The sequence below is a fragment of the Sander vitreus genome, chromosome 7, assembly GCF_031162955.1.
Source record: "Sander vitreus isolate 19-12246 chromosome 7, sanVit1, whole genome shotgun sequence".
NCBI classification, from domain to species: Eukaryota; Metazoa; Chordata; class Actinopteri; order Perciformes; family Percidae; genus Sander; species Sander vitreus.
In genome coordinates, this window is record NC_135861.1 from 10116609 (window position 1) to 10130963 (window position 14355).

General features: G+C 40.8%; 2 protein-coding genes across 3 annotated transcripts; one reads left to right on the plus strand and one right to left on the minus strand.

Annotated features, from left to right (window-relative positions):
- Positions 1-405: 405 nt before the first annotated feature.
- casp9 (caspase 9, apoptosis-related cysteine peptidase) lies at positions 406-3598 on the minus strand. The gene is made up of 10 exons (XM_078254525.1): positions 3277-3598; positions 2944-3154; positions 2711-2794; positions 2566-2627; positions 2195-2377; positions 2013-2102; positions 1602-1749; positions 1300-1488; positions 1019-1128; positions 406-899 (listed from the first exon to the last, which is right to left on the minus strand). The coding sequence occupies exons 1-10, from the start codon at positions 3406-3408 to the stop codon at positions 795-797; spliced, it is 1314 nt and encodes a 437-aa protein (XP_078110651.1). The 5' UTR covers positions 3409-3598; the 3' UTR covers positions 406-794.
- Positions 3088-10981, plus strand: LOC144520646 (dnaJ homolog subfamily C member 16-like). 2 transcript variants are annotated; one of them, XM_078254524.1, is made up of 15 exons: positions 3088-3176; positions 4421-4602; positions 4682-4748; positions 5212-5536; positions 5654-5838; positions 5996-6100; positions 6213-6371; positions 6480-6610; positions 6789-6972; positions 7211-7390; positions 8615-8691; positions 8869-8949; positions 9147-9236; positions 9336-9506; positions 9639-10981. In XM_078254524.1, the coding sequence occupies exons 2-15, from the start codon at positions 4430-4432 to the stop codon at positions 10084-10086; spliced, it is 2376 nt and encodes a 791-aa protein (XP_078110650.1). In that variant the 5' UTR covers positions 3088-3176; positions 4421-4429; the 3' UTR covers positions 10087-10981. The 2 variants fall into 2 exon arrangements, with proteins under 2 accessions (XP_078110650.1, XP_078110649.1); XM_078254523.1 differs by lacking the exon at positions 3088-3176 and adding an exon at positions 3816-4020.
- Positions 10982-14355: the final 3374 nt, after the last annotated feature.

Consider the following 14355-nt stretch of genomic DNA (forward strand, 5'->3'; position numbering starts at 1 on the left):
CTTTTTGGTACTAGAATAAAAACATCTATTGGGTTTTTTTTTGTCAATCCCATGTTGCAGCAATACAATTGTAGGGAGATGAACATACAGAGAAATGTATCTTTGTATCTATTGGAGACATATTTGAATTGGGAATAAAAGGTAAAATTGCAATAATATTGTATCGTGATAATATCGTATCATGATAATATCGTATCGTAGGGCCTCTGGTGACTCCCACCCCTAATTCTAAATAGGCCCTTAAAATGAAATAAGTAAAAGTGAGCCGGCATACCAAGAAAACCAACACAATGCTCGAAGAAATGAGAGGACGCATTTAACTCTCATGTGTGGCTCATATCTAGTCAATGAAATATTCCCATGCCTCAAACCCCATTTTCAGTAAATAACTCCACACAAATTCCATTTTGTTAAAAACAAATCTGTATATTAAAGTGACTTGAAATAAGAGTCAGAAATCAGTTTATATCAATTTCCTGTTACATCGCCTGTGCGGATAAGACACACATTATATAAAACCTAACCTGAACCACATTTTCACAGTACAGAATTGTTTTTTCTATACCCAAAAAGTTGCCAACATTTAAAAACACAGCAAGACCTGACAAACAATAAAAATGTAAAGTAAGACATGATTGTGTCTGTAAAAGTACAATCAACAATTCATACACTTTGCAACTCTGCTGAGGCATAATCTCAAGAAGTTACAGTCATGAAATAGCCACAATTAGAATATAGAACAATAGAACATTCCCTGAAAGTGAAACTGAGAAGTGTAAAGCTGAACTTTGTCGCTATGCTTGGGTTTGAAAGTAGAGAAATTTGCGGAGGAAATAAAAGGAACCAGGCATTTGCTTGTAGAGCCCTTTTGCAGAGTTTTGGGAGACTTCATTATTAACCTGGAAATAAGCACAATCAATAATCAGATGTGTTTACGTTTAATTTAAAACACTCTAAATTGTGAAGGAGATGGAATAGAGCCCTAGCTAATTCTGCCGGTATGTTAAGAGAAGCTCACCATCGTCAATATTGTGGCCAAGTCATCGGTAGCAGCTTTTTCATCAAGAATACGGTCTAGTGTCTCGACGTACCAGGAGCCTGACTGGGTGTCTCTCCAAGAAACATAACCTGTGTTGGTCACATTAGGCATTAGGAAGACATACACAGCACATAGTCAAGTTTATCTCAAAATAAACACAGATGCGTGAATGCAACACACACACACACACACACACACACACACACACACACACACACACACACACACACACACACACACAGAGACACAAACAAACAAACCGGGAAAAGTAGAGTAGGACACCAGAATGTCACTCGGGGTGGGCAGCGTGGCTCTGGCGTCCAGTTCATCGGACGTGCTCAGAGAGTCGCTGCTGGATGACATCGGAATGGCATCCGTTTGATCATCTGCTCCACCGATGGATGGTTCAACCTCGTCGGGGGACACCTCAAAGCCTGTGTCTTTTTCACCTCAAGGATAAGAACAAATGTTTCTCTATGAGGCCACTTCAACTCATGGATTATGGATTTTACACAGGCTTCATTACTTTGAGTCATTCAACAGTACATTCAATGTTAGCTACCTCCTCCGCAGGCTTGGATGAAGAAAAGTTTGGGTTTGCCCTGTAAAGATGGACAATGCTGGCCATTGAGGTAGTTTGTGATGTGCTGAACTGGGACATGCTGTCCGTCCACACCATACACGGCACCAGGGAAGCGGTTGTGATTCACCTAAAAAGTTAATAGTATTATAACAACGGAGACCCCGGACTGTTGAGCAACTTGAGTCGTACATCAAGCAAGAATGGGAAAGAATTCCACCTACAAAGCTTCAACATCATCATGCAACAACATCAACTTTATTTTGGTCCACCGGGGACAAAATAAAGTTGAAAGTTGAAGTTGAAGTTAAATATAAGAATACATTACAATTCATCTGGATCTGAACTTGAGCAGGTCGGAGAGAAACGTGACAAACACAGGACATGGCTTACCTCAGTCCCATGGGAAAGAATGATAACCACACAGCAGTCATATTGTGAATGGTCTTTCTTTGATAAAGCTGACAGTCCATGTTTGATTTGCTGAAATGCAGAAATGGCTGTTAGCTTTACGACCACAAGCTCAAAGTTTTACATGTGGTGTCAGACACGTAAACAGAAGAAATTACTCTTACACTTTGTTTCAGGTTTGTCTTCACTTCCACAATAAAGTTGAGTGCCTTGAATCTTCTCTCCAGCTTGTCACAGTCTATGTTGGACCCTTTGCGATTGCTTAGGTTGCTCTTAGGTTCAAACTCTACGTTGTTTATGATGAGGCAAAGTCCACATGGGCTGGCATCCATTTTATAGCTCTGACACTGACACAGACATACACACACACACACACACACACACACACACACACACACACACACACACACACACACACACACAGGAAGCAGAGAAAGAGGCATGATGTAAATATATAATCTGAGTTGCTTCTACAACATCTTTTGTCTTTCTGTTGGTTATAAGGTGGATGATATATACAATAAATGGTGCTTACCTGAATACTATCCCGTTGATTTCTGCCTGTTGGCCTTGTTCTTATGTACTCCCTTTCAGGTGCTGTGACATAAGCATCAATATGTGTTAAGCATCAAGAAACTTCCCAGTCTGTTACCAGCATGTAAATGAATCACATAGCTTACATGGACTGGGAGTAGTACTGGGTCTCTGTATTGGGTAGACAGGAACATCATCTTTTCTTTGCTTATCAACATCCATAGGAGGGGCTATTAAAGAAACAAAGAGCACATATATGAGCCACCAAAGTGTTATACTATTATAAGACCAGAGTTACAAATTATTGTAAGAATTTGCCTACAACGACTCCCCCCCCAAGCCAGTTATACTAATTAATCATATCATATCACACACTTACAAACTGGGAGAGGCTGGACAACAGGGCGGACAACCTGAGTGGGTGTTGCAGGCTGTATCTGAACTGCTGGAGCTCCATCCTGAAGAAGCTCTGCCAAACGGTGCTGACCTGTCTCCTGAAGGCACTCCAGAAATAATGGAAAGGCCCGACTTCCACGGGTCTCCAAGTCCCGGACTAACTGTCTGGCCTGGTCACGTCTGGTCCCAGAGCTCTGACAGGAGACACGGTTACAGGTGTGTATCAGCATTAACGTTACCTTGAATGCAACATGCACTAATGTAATAATTAACCTGAAGCTTGATGCCGTAACCTAACATTACACAGCTGTCTTACCTTTATCTCATCGATCATGTCTTGGGTAAAAACTCCTTTTTCAAGAAGTCCATCATAGAGGTTTGATGGGTCCAAATCTCTCACAAGATTGGTCCTATTGCGCTGAAGAATCTTCTTGTGGCTTTCCTCCATTCTCCATTCACTAATAACGACCTACGTGAGGTTAGGGAGAAGTATCATAAAAGCTTACAGAGACAGTCGGTATCCTAAAAGGTACACGGTAATCCCACTCGTTCGTGAAAGGGAAATACCTTGTTCCTGTACTAGAAGTGTTTCATTTCTCTTGCATAAGACATTTCCTTGTTTACATCACCGTTGTATGTAATTGGTCCACTGAGAGAACACAGAGAGAGAAAAAAACAGGGTGCGTTTGATTATATTTACCGCGCGCCGCTGCCACACGGCCTCTTTACCACAATACATTCACACTAAAAATCGCGTCACGACTAGTGACAAACCAAACACACAAACGAAGCATAGGATCTCACTAGCTAAATACTCAATCTCCCAAAATGAATTTCGACACTGGGCGCCTCCCCCTCCACTCCTGCTTCGCAGCAGCAGGTTGTGAGCTCACCCTGTAGGAGCTGTGGGATGCTGCTGAACACACCCTGTGCATTTCGCTATCTTTTCACATCAGTGTTAACCTATTTTATGCAGTCTATGGTGTTAACCAGCAGCTGAAGAACATTAAAACCTTCACCAAATATGTGGCGTAGTACCGGCTGACTGCATCTGCTTGAGGTGAATGGAGCTGTTGCGTTGAGATAGCTATAGCCTATGTATCAACGCAACTAACCCTAATGGAAAAAAAACCAACAACCTTTTATCCTCGAAGAATAACATTTATGTCACAGCCCAGTGACATGTCAGCAGGTGTATTAGTGTAATGCCTGTTGCTTTATTAGGTAGCTAGCTGACATGTATTACCTAGCTTGCCTAGCTTATGTAGTTAGCATGCTTATAATGTCATTTTCATTTAGCTAACGTTACCCGGTTGTCTTCTTCATATTTCATCATAACGTTATGCTATCGTCAGTATGGAGGGAAGGCTGTTTCAGATTTGCAAGTGTCATGATTTCAGGTCCTCAGAATTAATCCACTTTATAATCGTGATGGTGACACTTCTTTTGATGTGTTAAAGGTTACTGTGATGGCAGGGTCAAAGATGTCTGTGCCACTGGCTGTAGTGGTGGTCCTCTCAGTGCTGCTGACAGGGGCAACCCATGCTGGGCCTGAGATGGATCCATACAAAATCTTAGGAGTAACCAGGAGTGCAAGCCAGGCTGAGATCAAGAAGGTCTATAAGCGTCTTGCAAAAGAATGGTAAATATTTTCAAAGAACACTGACCTGCTTTTATGAACCTCATTCAATTCTTAACTAATACACATCTTATATCTCAAGGCATCCTGACAAAAACAAAAATCCAGGTGCCGAGGACATGTTTATCAAGATTACCAAATCTTATGAGGTTAGTCATTTTTCCAAATAGAAGTTATCAGTACATTGTGCAGCTGGTGCATATCATGTAGTATGTGTTGAAGCTGCAAAGATTAATTGATTAATCGATTAGTTGTCAACTATTAAATGAATCGCCGACTATTTTAATAATGATTATTCGGTTAGGGTAGGTTTTTATGAAAACAAGTAAAAATTATCTCATTTCCAGCTTCTTAAATGTGAATATTTTCAAGTTTCTTCACTCCTCTAAGACAGCAAACTAAATATCTTGGAGTTGATCGACATTTTTCACAATATTCTGACATTTTATAGACCAAACAACCAATCCATAAATTGAGAAAATAATCAACAGATTAATCAACAATGGAAATAATCTTTGCAGCCCTAGTGTGTGTATGTAAGCTGTGATAAAAAGCCTGTTACACATGCATAATATGTCTCCCATATTGATATTTGTTCTACCCGATATCTAGATCCTTTCCAGTGAAGACAAACGTGCCAATTATGACCGTTACGGGCAGACTGATGACACCCAGCCATACGGCAACGGTCGCTACGGTCAGCGCCAGGACACCTTTAACTTCGACGAGTCCTTCTACAACTTTCCCTTCAACAGCAAGACCCAAAGGGACTTTGCTGACAGCAAGTACACGTTGCACTTTAAGCAGTATGTCAATGACGTGGTGCCTGACAGCTCCAAGAGACCATACCTGATAAAGATCACCTCTGACTGGTGCTTCAGCTGCATCCACATCGAGCCTGTATGGAAAGAGGTGGTGGAGGAGATGGAGACTCTAGGTTTGGCATTACCCTATAAATAATCCAGAATTATCCAGCAGCTGCTGTCTATGAAATTGCATACGGCGAGTTGAAAAGGTTGATGTGTGTATGTGTGTGGACATCCTGTCTTTGCAGGTGTCGGGATAGGTGTGGTGGATGTTGGCAATGAGAGACGATTAGCAAATCACCTCGGTGCTCATCGCACCCCATCAATACTCGGAGTCCTAAATGGCAAAGTGACGTTTTTCCATTACGCTGTAGCAAAGGAGCACCTGAGACAGTTTGTAGAAGACCTTCTTCCTCAGAGACTTGTGGAATGGGTAAGTGATTCAATCTGTGTATGGAGTATATTACAGGGTGGACGACTAAAATATTGCTTTATATGTAAAATGCCGGTGAACAGATTGGTAATATATATATATATACGGTAGATATATTCAAAATGAATTAAACATTGTGCATTTTCTATACTTTAAGGTCACAGACAAGAATGACCTGCACTTCTTGAACAGCTGGCATGAGCTCAACAAGCCACACGTGCTTCTGTTTGACCAAGTGCCTGTAGTTCCTCTGCTTTACAAAGTAGGCTCCTGTCTTGCAGTTTTTTTTAATGTGAAATGTATCTCAGGTGCCACCCCCAGTAATTACATCACTGACACAAACATGTCAATCATTTATCTCTGCATCTCCATAGCTGACAGCTTTTGCTTATAAGGACTACTTGCAGTTTGGCTATGTGGACCAGGGCCTTTCAGAGACCGCTAATCTGCAGAAACAGTTCAATATTAACACTTACGCTCCAACTATGTTGATCTTCAAAGAGAGCATTGACAAGCCTGCTGACATTATACAGGTAAGTCACAGCAGCAGGGAGCTATTACTCACTGTTATCTGATACACTGAACTACTTGTCCACTGAAATGTCACCTCTTTTCCTCCTATACGGTTACGTTTGTTCTAGGCTAAAGGAATGAAAAAGCAAATTATCGATGAGTTCGTGTCAAACAACAAATTCCTCCTTGTGCCACGGCTGGTCAATCAGAAGCTCTTTGATGAGCTCTGTCCTGTCAAACAGTTCCATAGACGCAGAAAGTAAGAGAACCAAACGTTTTTTTTGTCTTTTTTTTTTAACATCTGTAAGTAAGTCAGAGGCAATTTAAAACATGAAACCAAACCGAATTCATGTTTTGTTGGAATTTCCACATTTGATGCATTTTAAGGCATGTAGTTTGCATTTACTAAGTTACTGTTTTGTCTTTCCTCCCCTCAGATACTGTGTCCTGCTGATGACAGGTGACGAAGAGTCCTTTTCTCTCGGGAACCAGGCGTTTCTTTCATTTGCCTCTACCAATACCAAGGAAGTTGTGAGATTTGCTTATGTGTACCAACGGCTCCAGCAACCTCTTTGTGACACTCTCATGCAGAACAAGGACAGTGCACCGCCACCAGCACAGGTACACTTATACATGTCAAACACTACAACTGTCAGTTCCACCGTGAATCGATAGCACAAATGAGGATTTGAGAATTGGCATCCCCTTAGGATATGGAATGTATGACACTACCTCAGCATATTTGTTTTAATAATCAGTGGAGTAATGTATTGGTGCAAGGACTTGAGAATGTTTTTCCTCATAAGTAGTGTGTTACTCAAGATTCATAGTAGCAGACCGAGTGCTTTTTTTTACTCAGGTGGTGATCCTGGAGAGGCGTAACGCTGCAGGGAAGGCCTTGTTCAAGCCAGTGACCGCCTGGAACGGCAGTGAGGAAGACAAGCAGTGTCTTCTGGAGGAGCTGGAGCGACTACAGAAAGACCCGTCCATCCTCGTCCATGACGCCATGCTGCCCGAACTTAACAACGAGTTTGCCTCTGTAAGTTCTTTTTGAGTAATAATAGTGGGTTTGAACAATGCTCGTCAGTGTTAAACGTCAACCACCAGACCTGTTGCTAAATATAATAATTAGGGCTGTCAGCGTTAACGCGTTAATCGCGATGCGATTAAGGGCCGACGCGATGTGATTCATTTTTTTTAATCGCATTAATCGCATGCCGGCATTTATTAATTTATTTTACACTTTACTCGGCTTTGCGTCGTGCCTAACAGGCTACTATTTTGACCCTTTGCAGCACCGTTACTTATCATCAAGCTGCCACGTCCTCGTAACACATCCTGCTGCTGCAGACTGCAGGCATGATGGTGAAAGACAGCAGCAATGAAATCCTGAATGGCGCTTTTTATTTTCCAAAACTCCCGGACGGCTCGTAGACAAGTCGAAAGCCATATGCACATTGTGTAAAGCCGAATTAAAATATCACCGAAGCACGTCAAGCATGAGCTACCACCTACGGAGCTAAGCATAGTAGTACAGTTAACGTGATGCTACCCGCTAGCATGCTACCCACTCAGGCAGAGCACTATTTTGGAGAGTGCTACTTGCCGACCCGTGGATGAAACCAAATCCCCAAAAATTAATACAGCTCTTGCGAAACGGGTGGCAACTAACTGCAGACCTGTCAGCATCGTAGAGGACTCGGGTCTTAAAGACGTACTACGGTTGGCAGTGTCTGACCTGTCTCGTTGCCGTCGAGAGGGACAGTAGTTTTCACGGATACACAGCCTGTACCACACGGAGAAAGCAGCCCAACTGGAACTGCTGCAAAGTGCTGCAAACGCTGTCTCATTAACCGGTGATCACTGGACGTCAGTGAGTAATCAACATTATTTAGGAGTTACTAAACACTATATTGACTCTAGTAAGGGTAGGGATTTTTAGTTTTTTAGTTAGGTACTTGGAGGAATTGTGCAATAATGACAGATTCACACATTTTTCTTTTGTTTACAGTAAATAAATAATTACGAATCTTAAAATGAAGTTCATAAAGTAACTTTCTTTGCATTCATTTGATTCCCAATCAAGATACGCTGGTAAAAATTGCTTTCGATTGTTAATATGTACTTAAAAACTGTTCTGAAATGCAAAATAATAGAATTTTAATCATGTGATAAAATATGCGATTAATCGCGAAATTCAGCGATTAATCGCGATTAAAAAAATGTATCGTTTGACAGCCCTAATAATAATCTCACCCTATAGATGTTTGTAATCCGATGGATCTATGCATGTTACGATTACCTCTCTGAAGTCATCGATGATATTCTGCATAACAACTGGTAGGTAGAAGTTTTTAGTTTCATTTCAGATTCACTTAAGCCATTTCATGTATATGTACAAATCTTATGTTAGAGATTGAATGTTTCTGAAGTTTTAAAATTGCACTAGACAGTAGGTAACTTCAGATGTAAATACAGTGTGTCTAGTTGCACTAAGACATCTGCGATGATTTGCAGGCGTGAGATGATGCCTCTTCTGTCCCTCATCTTCTCTGCCTTGTTCATCTTATTTGGAACTGTGGTCATCCAGGCCTTCAGGTCGGTTGCTTAACCCATACATCTAGACCATCAAAACTGTAACTATAGCAACATCAGCCAATCCTGGGATTAGTGTAAAGCAGAGGATAAAGAAAGCTAAAGACAAGCCAAAGAACACAAAGTAATAATGCCATTCATTTTTACTCTTCTGCGTCTGCGTATCCCCTTTAGGGAAAACTTTTTCCGTGTGTTTTCAGTGACTCAAGTGAAGACAAGCAGACTAAACCGAAGGCAAAAGATGGAACAAAAGCAGAGAATGGGTCACCCGGGAACAGTAGTGCTTCAAGGCAAGAATACCTTTTTTTATAATTTCCATATTAATGCTTCATCAAGTGCAGGATTCATCATCATGTTATTAAGCTTTTTATTTTTGCTGTTGATTTTAGTCGGCCTCCCAAGAAGAATTTTGTGGAGGTGACGGAGCTGACAGATATCACTTACATGAGCAACCTGGTGAAGCTGAGGCCGGGACACATTAACATAGTGCTGGTGCTCACTGACGCCTCCAAGAACATCCTCCTTAGCAAGTTTGCCAAAGAGGTGTACTCCTTCACCGGGTAAGCTAAACATTCAAATGCAAATTCCATTCCAAAGTCCATTGTGTTTTGTTTTTAAAACCTCCTCGTTTCGTATAAAGCTAACCTGTTTATAGCTACTTCATCACATTCATTCTTTCAACACTCTTCTAGGAGCCTGACGCTGCATTTCTCCTTCCTGAATATTGACAAGCACGGCGAGTGGATGAACACACTGCTGGAATATGCCCAGGACGCCATGCAGATCGGTGCGGACGAGGGTGACGCGGGAAACCACGAGATGGACTACACCGGCTACGTGCTGGCCCTTAACGGCCACAAAAAGTACCTTTGTCTGTTTAAGCCCGTCTACACCGGGGAAGACCTTGACAGTAAGTCATCTGAGGATGAAGGGGCCACTTCAGGGGGGAGGTTGAGGTCCACTTCACGTGACGACCACCCGCCACGCAGATCCAACCGTTCCCGCAGCTTATCCACCCTGCAGATCCACCACAAACTGGACCGTCTAGGGTTGTGGATGGAAAGGCTCATGGAAGGCACTTTGCCTCGCTACTACATCCCTACGTGGCCAGGACTTGACAAAATCACCCCCAGTAAATAGATTGAGGCGCGTTCTGCTGAAGTTAGGCTAGAGCTGCCTTTTTTTGCACTTGAGATAATAGTTACAGATGTACAGAAGTTGGGTCAATATAACAAACTTGGCTTTAGTGCAACTACTGTGGGACAGGTCCATTAGTGCGCCCCTCTTACACTCATCGCATGCTGTTGTCAACTGTTGGTAGTCATATTTTATTCAGGCTAATGCTGCTGCTGCTGCTACAGCCTTGTGAACAGAAAGAAAAATCACTGTGGCCACCTGGTCTTTAGTAATAAATACTGTGAATGGAGATGCATGTCTCTTAACACTAAAATGTCTTGCGTTTTCTTGCATCTCAGCCCATTGTCTTTCAGTGATGGATGACCTCCTGAATGCTGACTTGCTTGCGCAGTGTAGCGCACTGCTGTAATGACAAAGCCTTGGTCTATTTAATAACCTCAGTTAGCCAGTAGCTTTTTGTAGCAATTTAATTTTCTGAATGTTTCCCAAATGGCCCCGATTGACTGATACATTATCATTTTGTCACCTTGAATTACGTAGCCATGAAAGTGAAGTCAAACGTACTGTGTGCCTGCTCGGTTTATTCATTTGTTTTGTCAACATTGAGTGTACAAACCTCATGGATATAATTTTGTGGGTACAATGTGGTGTAAATATTGTACATAATCATGTTATCTATAGGACCTGTATTTTAAAGAGTATGTATCTTGAAAGATAAGGTGAATGTTTTACATGGATTTATCAAAATGCTGTAGTTATGTTTTTGTTTTCTTTAAGATTTTCTTTTACAAGTTATTGTAAAAAAAAATGATGTCTGCTAATGTCTGATGTTTCAGTTGGTCTTCAGTAATGCATCTATCCTCTTGGTGGTTGTAATAAAATGCTTTATGTTTATTAATTACGTTTGCAGAATTTGCCTTTCTTACAAGCTTATGGTTTTTATCATTTGACGAGAAATACCGGGTGCCAAGCACCTTTGGTGTTAGTGGGTGGACATTACATCCAGCAAGGTTTAGATCATGGCAGCCCTGGATAATCTCAGTTCCCTAAATCGAACTAAAATAACAAAAATGATTACTATTTCGATAAGACTGTTAATCAAGACAAATGAGTGCTGTGTTGGGAAATTGAATGTAATCTGTACATTTCTAAATTTGAGAAATGTCTTAACTGTGTCTAAATTATTTCAAATACGTATTTTCTCTAATCTTCATTCTTTTAAAAGAACATCTCAACTTGAGTTATTCCGTCTTGCAATGGTGTTAGAAGACCTTCTTCCTCAGAGACTAACTCCCCCCCCCCTAACTCAGGACAGCAAAGTCTGACAGTCATCCCATTTGCTATACTTGCATGGTATGAGGTCTACTAAAAGTCCTGAAAAGTTTGTCTTTGTCAGCCTTTGCAATCCTGAGTTATGGGGGTGCAGTCCTTTTTTGGCAGGGGTATATGGTACATTTTATATACAGAACGGACACAAAGCGACGCACGGGTCTGCTCACCGGCAATTTCCACTGGATGCGGAACGTCTGCGGACCGGCTCCGCTGCGGAACGGCTGCGTGCTCCGCCGTCCGTCAATACACACTAGGTCCGGATTTGTTGCGGCACGGCTGCGGCCATGACTGACAGCTGAGGAGATGCACCAATGTGCAGTACAACAAAATATGGTGTTTTTTGAAAATTAAACCATGTAACCCTATTCTGGTACAACCTTAAAATACATTTATGAACCTGAAATGAGCATAATATGGGCACTTTAACTACGTGACCCAAAAATCCAAAAATGTCATTTATCATAATTGAGACTAGTATAGGGCGTGTTTCTCATGGTGTTTCATGTTCTACCTCATACTTATTGGAAATTTCAGATTAGGGCTGCACAATTAATCACAATTTTATCGAAATCGCAATATGGACTAGTGCAATATCCAAATCGCAGAAGGGCGCAATATTTGTTAAAGGCGAAATATGTGTCAAACCATTCTGAATGAAGTATTGTGGTGCTGCAGAGACGTCCCGGCCTACCAATCCTATCCTATAGACTTAAGAAAAACATCTTTGTTTGGTACAGATCCTCGCAAAAATCACACTATAATCATTTACATTTTATAAGATTTAATATAAGTCAATGAAAATGAGAATAATGATACAAACATCATTCCCTTCAATATCGTGAATCATATCGCAATCGCAATATCAGTCAAAATAATCGCAATTAGATATTTTCCTCATATCGTGCAGCCCTATTTCAGATCCTGGATAATCCTCTAATTCCCATTAAATATAACTGAATGAAAATCAACTTTCATAGGATGTCATCCGCTTTTTTCTACATCAAAGAACACAGCGGCTACTTCTTCTTTATTAACTTTCCTATATTATCCTCTATATATAACACTGGATCCAAAGTACCCCTTCCTTTCCTGAATCCACCTTGACACCCTATATTATCCTGTTTCTCTGAATAACACTGTACATAGTGTTTCATTTACCAATCGTTCAATTTTCCTTAACACAAGTATTATGTGTTATTATATTTATATAATAACCATTAGTTCAGCTTTTTCTTTATTTATTACTGCCATTTCCTTTCCATTTGTTTGCACAGGATAACCACTCTTTGTCTCTCTCTCTCTGTCCACTCTCGTCTTTCTAATCCTCCCCAAGACCTTTCCTACTGGACTTGTGTTCCCAATTGTCACAAAATTGAAGACCTAACTTCTGCTGTTGCATTAATCATCCCTGCTATAAAGGTCATCTTACTGGATTTTGATGTGTATGTGTGCCATGGCTTTTTCTTATCTGCTAGTCTGAACAACTCATGTGTTGGTCATTGCTGCAGTGATAGGCAAAAGTTATTTTCACTACATAACCTTCCAATAAATGTGTCGTCTTTTGCATTTTAATTGATAGTTTTGTATTACAGTTTTTTGTTTTTTTTGTGAACACGTATAATGTTTTTGTATCTCCTACAATGACGTGTTGTAATTCTGCCACAAGATGGCACCGTATTATCAGGAGTAGGTTTGGCATTTTCAAGCAAATGTGGAAGTTTCCCTTTGTTTCTGGTCTATGCATGGGTTATGTTCTCATTTGCAGATTTGATTCCTGTTCCTTTTTATGCTGGTCTAACCCAGGGGTACTCAAACACAAGTCGTAGAGATACATTAGCAAACATGACCGCGGTGTCACGTCCAGAAAAGGTTGGATTAAGCAAATTAAGGTTTAAAAACTCCAGAGCTGCGTGGAACACACAACACATTTCTCAAATAAGGGGAGAAGTGAGGTGACAGGTGAGGTGCAATGTGTCACTGGAAGGTAGTCCCAGTCAGGTTTTCCTCCAAACTTTATATTAACAATGGATCAAATGGCAATGTGTATTATGAAATTATAATAACAACTGCAAGATTAAAAACAAATTAAAAAAAAGTTTTTTTGGGCCAATTTGTTTTATTTAGAGTTTATATTCTCCTCAAAATATACTATAATTGAACATCAGTCAAAGAAATGTTGTGTGTGTGCATTTTGCCCACACTGTTCTTTCAGGAGGGTGCTCAGCAATTGTTGTGCAACAACTATCCTGCCATCATTCTGCACTATAATACTAAAGCTAACCAGCAATCCTGCACTAAAAGCACAATGCTCTTTTATTTCCATGACTTATGTGTTTCAATAACTCATGAGGGTACTTACTTTTTGCCTGGGCCTTTGTAGTCTCATTCATTTCCTGAGAAACAGCAAAAGAAAATTGGAAATAATGTGCATTTTCATCCACTACTGTAATGGGAATATTAGGAGTTGAGAGTATCATAATAAACAGTTGGTGGCACAAATTCTCCAGTCGGGTGCCATTAGACCACTGCAGAGGGCGCAATGAGATGTAAAAATGAGCCAATCAAATCTCAAACAGTGAAAATCAATGCTGAAAATGTGATGTAAATATGGCATTTGTATGTTTCATGTATTAATTTGAGGAACATTACTGTCCTCTCCTCATTACTGTCTCCTTATTGTCCTACACATATCGGACGTTTTTGTCTGCTGCTATTTTTAGTCTGTTTCTGGTGTACTTAGTTCATTTTGCTTTTATCAATACACTAACTTTTCCATCTCATGTGATGGAAACGTACTTACTGTAAACTGCAAGTCTTGACAGGCGTAGCAACAGTAACTAAGGGTGTGGGGCTTAGTGTACAGTTATGCTTTGTACTGGTCTCGGTCTCTCTCCCTCTGTCTCGCTTTCTTGCGCTCACTGACCCATCTGTATTGAACCT

Bases quoted from the DNA above. Each gene is read 5' to 3' on its own strand.
- casp9 (XM_078254525.1), bottom strand. From the start codon at position 3,408: ATGGAGGAAAGCCACAAGAAGATTCTTCAGCGCAATAGGACCAATCTT. The intron at 2,795-2,943 runs GTAAGTGTGTGA...TTTCTTTAATAG, and splicing joins TGTCCAGCCTCTCCCAGTTT to CCCCTCCTATGGATGTTGAT. The intron at 2,103-2,194 runs GTAAGAGTAATT...TCTGCATTTCAG, and splicing joins AGACAAACCTGAAACAAAGT to CAAATCAAACATGGACTGTC.
- LOC144520646 (XM_078254524.1), top strand. From the start codon at position 4,430: ATGGCAGGGTCAAAGATGTCTGTGCCACTGGCTGTAGTGGTGGTCCTC. The intron at 4,603-4,681 runs GTAAATATTTTC...TTATATCTCAAG, and splicing joins AAGCGTCTTGCAAAAGAATG to GCATCCTGACAAAAACAAAA. The intron at 6,101-6,212 runs GTAGGCTCCTGT...GCATCTCCATAG, and splicing joins TAGTTCCTCTGCTTTACAAA to CTGACAGCTTTTGCTTATAA.